Genomic DNA, 6,201 nt, shown 5'->3' with positions numbered 1-6,201 from the left:
GTTTAAGAAAGGCCTTGATGTATGTTACATGGAAGAACTTTCTTCTGCCTCACCAACAGATTGTGTACCAGTGCCAGCAATGGATCCCCTGTACATTCTACATACATCTGGAACCACTGGATTACCTAAGGTAGAGATTATTTTATTTGGAAACATTTCATATTTGCAAAAACCAATGAACACAAAACTATCAAATAAATACAAAGTACAACAGACTGAAACATAAACAGTTTTACTAAAAACACCTGACAGCACTAAGCTGCCAGTGCCCCTGGACTGGCTCCTGTGCAGGTGGCACGTAAAAAACACCATTTGAGCGTGGCCGTTGCCAGTACAGTCTGACTGGCCCTCGTGCCGGTGGCACATAAAAGCACCCACTACATTCTCGGAGTGGTTCGCATTAGGAAGGGCATCCAGCTGTAGAAACTCTGCCAGATCGGATTGGAGCCTGGTGCAGCCTCCTGGTTCGCCAGTCCTCAGTGAAATCGTCCTACAGAGGAGATGCCTCCCATGGATTCAGGTTCAGTTGCACTGCATGGCACTTTGGACGAGTGTCTTCTTCTATAACCCCAGGCAGACCAAAAGTCTGTGAGTGGATTTGTTAGACATATATGTAAATATATATCTATGTCTATATGTATGTATATATCTATGTATGTGTATGTATATATATATATCTATATATGTACATATGTATCTGTGTCTGTATGTACGTTTGCATGCATGTGAGTGTGTGTGTGTGTTTGTGACTCTTTGTTATGACATTGCATAATTGTAAACGAGTGTCACTGTTATACAAGCAGTACCATTCGTCTCCAGTCTTCCATGTAAAACGTATCTGAGTAATGGGGAAATATTACCTTGCTTGTAAACAGATGAGTGTTGGTGACAGGAGGAGCATCTAGCCATAGAAAATCTGCCCCTGCAGTCATCATAGAAAAGTGGATATTACCTAAAATGATGATGAGGGAAATTTTGAATTATCCCTAAATATTCTTCAAAAAAGAGTGTATTTGTTCGCTTTGGAATTCTAAATTACATTTTACTTTCTCAATATATTTTCAGGCCATTGTACGTCCAAATGCCGGCCATGCTGTAGCACTGAAGTGGGCCATTCAAAATGTTTATGGTATCAAACCAGGGGAGGTAAGTACGATTGATTTTTTTTTTTTAAACTAAAAATCTCAACATTTGCTGACCCTTGATCCCTATTGTTTGGGAAATGAACTTCTCGACCACACAGCTATGCCTGTGTCTTTAGAAAAGGGGTTAAGTTCAATGCTAAAGCAGTGCAGCTAACCAAATTCTTTTGAAACTGGCAAATTTTCTGTTGATTTTTAACTGGGACTTATTTTATTGACCCCCAAAGGATGAAAGACAGAATCAACCTCAGCAACATAAATGTGGACAAAATGCTTAGCAGCATTTTGCCCAGCATGCTAACAATTCTGCCAGCTCAGTGCCTTATCTACAGCAATTAATTATATTAATATTTAATAATGGTGCATATTAGGATTAACAAAGATTTGTCATCCCATTTTTATGAGATGAACCATTTCTTGTTTGCTTCAAATGTTTTCTTCCATATTTCTCTTGACAGGTCTGGTGGGCAGCCTCTGATCTTGGTTGGGTGGTTGGTCACTCTTTCATAGCTTATGGTCCTTTACTTAATGCAAACACATCTATTTTATTCGAGGTAGGTTCTATTTGGAAATAATTCATTTATCTTTTCATATTTGGCTCAAAAGTTGAATTTCAATATTTTAAAGAAAGAAACAACAACTAAAAAAAAAAACTGTGTATTCCAGGGCAAACCAGTTGGCACTCCTGATGCCAGTGCCTATTTCCGAGTACTGAAAGACCATGAAGTGGCTGGCATGTTTGTTGCACCAACAGCTTTGCGTGCAATTATAAAAGAGGTAAGGAAAATATATTTACTTACCCACCTTTTAATGACGAAACAAGTTGGGCAGAATCTCTCTGCATCACATGCATTCTATCATAATGAGAAGTCATCTTCACCATCATCATCATTAAATGGCAGTACAGAAAGGGGAGCACAAGAATAGTAATAATTATACTGTTATCAAGGGAGATGATGTGTGGATGGGTATGTTGAAAGTGTGTGTGAGGAGAGAGACAGATGTGTCTAAAGAGAGTGAAAGATGTAGAGTGATAGGAGCAAATAAACAAGAAATTCAGGTGAGAGAGGAAAAGATAACTTGGTAGCACAAAAGAGTGATCAATGTAAAATATAAGTGGAGAGGGGGCAATATTCTTTTTAACTGTTCTGAATGTAATCTTGCTAATCTATTCTCATTTTCTTCCTGTAGGACAACAAAGGAAAACACGCTGAGAAATATTTCCCATTTTCCAAGTAAGTTGCCTAAAAAATATGTTTCTTTGACATATTTATGAAATACTTGTGTTTTTCCGTACAGTATCCTTTACCCTTCATCATCATTGTTTTACAACCACTTTTCCATGCTCACATAGGATGCATGGAATTTGTTGAGGCAAATTTTCTAAGGCCAGATGCTCTTGAGATTGAGATGGGTCTGGATTTTATTTATTTTCTTGTGTGTCAAACCTTTTGAGATGTCTTTGATCTTGCCAGGCTTCATGGCATCGGTCCTGAAATTTTTCCCACATAACAAGCACATAGCCATTATTTTGTTGACAATGGATGGTATAAAATCTAAATTTAAATACTGTTGTGAACACTGCTGGAATTAATATCAAAGACTGCCATTCTGGGTGCTAAACTTTAAAAAAGAAAAGAGAAAAAGAATAAATTCAAAGTTGTAAGACAACTAAATCTATTTGACTGTAAATGGGCAATGAATTTAATCTCTTGTATTGAACATCTCTGTTGCAATATCTTCCTTAAAAGTGAACACTTGTCCTCATAAGTGTGGCTACAGAATTTACTTAAGGGTTGCAAATGCAGGTTCAAAATGTTTTACAAACAAAGTCAGTTTTTTCAATCTTAATACCTGAACAAACACAGGTATCCAAAACATTTTGATTATCTGTATCATGGAACTACATCCAGTCTTCGTAGAAATTCTTCAAATATTTAAGCAAGCAAATGTCCATTTGAAATTTAAGTGTTTCTATGCAAGTTATTTCGTTTATATAACTTTTCATAGTTTGCTTCTTACAGGCTGAAGGCTATGTATGTGGCTGGGGAGCATTGTGATAAAACAACAATGCAATGGACCAAGAGTATTGTACAGAAACCAGTTTTGGACAATTGGTGGCAAACAGGTGCGGTTCTACTCCTATCTCTTTATCTTGTACTGGTTTCACTCATTGGATTGAGACCATGTTGCTTGAATAATAATTAAATTTTAAAAAATATAAACTAAAATCTATTTAAATTCCCTCACAAGACTTTGGTCATCTCAAGGCTACAGCAGAAGACACTTGCTCAAGGTGTTGCACAATGGAATGGAACCTGGAACCATGAGGTTGGGAAGTAAACTTATGCACGCAGCCACATGCGTGTGTGTGTGATGTGATGTGATGTGGTGAGTGAGCGGGTGAGTGAGTGAGTGAGGGTGTGTATGTGTGTGAATGATTTCATATTTCCCCTCTGCATGTCTTTGCTAGTCGTAAGCAAAAATGCCACTGTTCTCACAGTCAGTGTTGCTTGTTTGCACTTCACCACGGAAGCACATTCCAACTCCCGACCTGTCTTGATATGTTGCTTGGTCTCTGTAAGCAAAAAGGTGCTTTCAAACAATTTGTCTCTACTTCTCTACGTAACTATGTCTGAGTTGTTTATTGTTCAACAGATTCAGAGATTATTGCATTTCCTGGAAACAAACGAGGGTTGGCAGCAGGAAAGGCATCTGGCAACATAAAAATCTCTGCCCCAACGTAGTCATGTCTGACTCTTCTAAGTATAGAAAAATATACATTAGGGCGATGATGATGATGATAGTGGTGGTGGTTGTGCCACTGCTGGGGTGCCACTAAATTTCTCAATAATGATATTTCTTTTTCTTTTCAGAAACATCTTGGCCAGCATTAGCTTCTTGTTATGGTCTTGGAATGAATATGGAGCCATCCATTGGGGTATCTGGAAAACCTGTTCCTGGTTGGAATGGTGAATTTCTTAATCATATTTTAATTACTCATTAGATAATTTCATTCAATTCTTCGAATTTTGTAAAAATTATTTCAAAAGTTCATGACATAAATAACAATAGCAGAAATTTTCTGGTTCTCTGTAATTATTAACAGAAACTGTCAACTGTCATTCTGGAGCAATTGATACATTGAAAAGAATTTAGTTTACTCTGTGTATCTGCCTCATTCAAGCTTTTTATTTACCTTCAGTATACCTGTAATCTCAGTACACTTCTTGTACACCAGTTTTTATCACCATGTATGCTATATGAAGCTCCAGCTATTTCCAGATGGCAGCACCATCTTCTTTTTGATTAATAAAACTTTAGTTTTCACCAAGTTCACTCTGGGGCCTCTCAATTCTAGGTTTTTTCTTCTGGAAGCATTCTACAGATCCTGTTTTAAGGTCATCAGAATATAATGTTTTATTTTACTTATTATAATTAATTGCTCAATTTTTGTTAAACTTTTGTCATTTTTCAGTCAAAATAATGGCCCCAAAATCTTTACAAGAAACTAAAATCGGTGATCTGGGCCAAATTGTTATCAAGTAAGTGTTAACCTTAGATGTGAAACAGCTAATAATATTAACTATAATATAATAATATATAATATGATATAATATAACACAATATAATATAATAATGATAGTCAGTGTGTGTGTGTGTGTGTGTGTGCGTTGCAGAAACCTGCTTTAACTCTGTGTGCAGTTTAGTATATGTATTTGTTTGCATAAAAGGGATTATAACCCAAACTGTGTCCTTTTTAAGCACTTCTGCATGTAATCAAATGTTTGTAGACGGATGTTTTCTCTTGGATAAGATATCTGTAGCAATTGAAATTTCTAGTGAATTACATATCAAGATAGCGGACTGGAAGAATTTGGTATGTTTTTAATTCCATGTCAGACATGTTTCATTACAGAAGAGAAGTCACAAAGACATACACGAAGAAAAATATTATTATTTTTGAGTCTTTATCTGAAGAATTATGGATCAGAGATTTTCCTACCTCTATACCTTTGTAGCTCCTGTCCTGTAATGAAACACATCTAAAACAGAATTAAAAATATACCAAATTTTTCCATTTATTTTTTGTTGTTGTTGTTTTGATATGTATTTATTTGAATGTATGAGTGCTTATTTTTATTTTATTTCTGATAAAAGAACTTACATGAACAAAAGCATGTTACTATCATTAGGCATGGGATACAGCTTTTGAAGCTGTAACCATATTGCACTCAGATACACTCACAAATATACAACCAGCAATGACATAAATTGCTTCAATTTCATTCTTCAGGCTTCCTCTTCCCCCTGGGGCATTTATTTCTCTTTGGGAAAACAATGAAGGATATAAGAAGATCTATTTCACAAAGTATCCGGTGAGTTTCTTTTTTTCCATGAATTCTTGATCTGAAATCATTTTGTTCTGGTTTTGGTATTTTGGATTGTCTTCCAGAGACAGATAGTGCCATGGCTGGATGGTTAAGAAGTTCACTTCTCAACCATGTGGTCTTGGGTTCTACTATGGCATCAGGCTAGCCAAACCCTTACAAGGGGATTTGATGGACAGAAGCTGAAAGGAGCCTGGGAACAATAATGGTTAAGAGACAGTTCCACACTCTTCAAAATCTGGGAACTTCTGAACCAGGGACCCACAACTAGATGCAGTTTAAAGTCATATCCACACACATATATGCATTACATACATGTACATACACACACGCACACATATGCATAATGACATGGTGCAGTATATTTGTCATTGCAGGGTTACTATGACACAATGGATTCTGGGGTGCATGACGGGGATGGATACGTCTCTGTCTTGACAAGAACTGATGATGTCATCAATGTGGCAGGGCATCGACTCTCAACAGGTGCTTTGGAAGAGGTAAGAACGCCATCGGTTTTAAGCTTTGTTTTTTTTTACTTGATCATTCCTGGTAACAACCTCTTCACTGTCAATGAAGGTTAAGAAGAAGTACTTGGATTGAAAGTTTGATTTGTAGGTAGGTAAGGGGTTGGGGTGAGAAGAAAGTAAAGTTTTATTGGGAGGTAG

General features: G+C 36.7%; 1 protein-coding gene across 1 annotated transcript in view; it reads left to right on the top strand.

Annotated features, from left to right (window-relative positions):
- Positions 1–6,201, top strand: part of LOC106871378 (acyl-CoA synthetase short-chain family member 3, mitochondrial) — a 19,641-nt gene that overhangs the window by 9,974 nt on the left and 3,466 nt on the right. Inside the window, exons 5-14 of the mRNA XM_014917800.2 lie at positions 1–130; positions 1,066–1,146; positions 1,601–1,696; positions 1,809–1,919; positions 2,334–2,377; positions 3,167–3,270; positions 4,019–4,114; positions 4,621–4,687; positions 5,440–5,521; positions 5,911–6,033. Coding sequence (XP_014773286.1) covers positions 1–130; positions 1,066–1,146; positions 1,601–1,696; positions 1,809–1,919; positions 2,334–2,377; positions 3,167–3,270; positions 4,019–4,114; positions 4,621–4,687; positions 5,440–5,521; positions 5,911–6,033 — 934 coding nt within the window. The remainder of the gene's footprint in view (positions 131–1,065; positions 1,147–1,600; positions 1,697–1,808; positions 1,920–2,333; positions 2,378–3,166; positions 3,271–4,018; positions 4,115–4,620; positions 4,688–5,439; positions 5,522–5,910; positions 6,034–6,201) is intronic.

This window comes from Octopus bimaculoides, chromosome 25, assembly GCF_001194135.2.
Source record: "Octopus bimaculoides isolate UCB-OBI-ISO-001 chromosome 25, ASM119413v2, whole genome shotgun sequence".
In the NCBI taxonomy this organism is placed as follows: Eukaryota; Metazoa; Mollusca; class Cephalopoda; order Octopoda; family Octopodidae; genus Octopus; species Octopus bimaculoides.
Note: the sequence above shows the minus strand (reverse complement) of the source record. Positions and strands in the feature narration are given on the sequence as shown.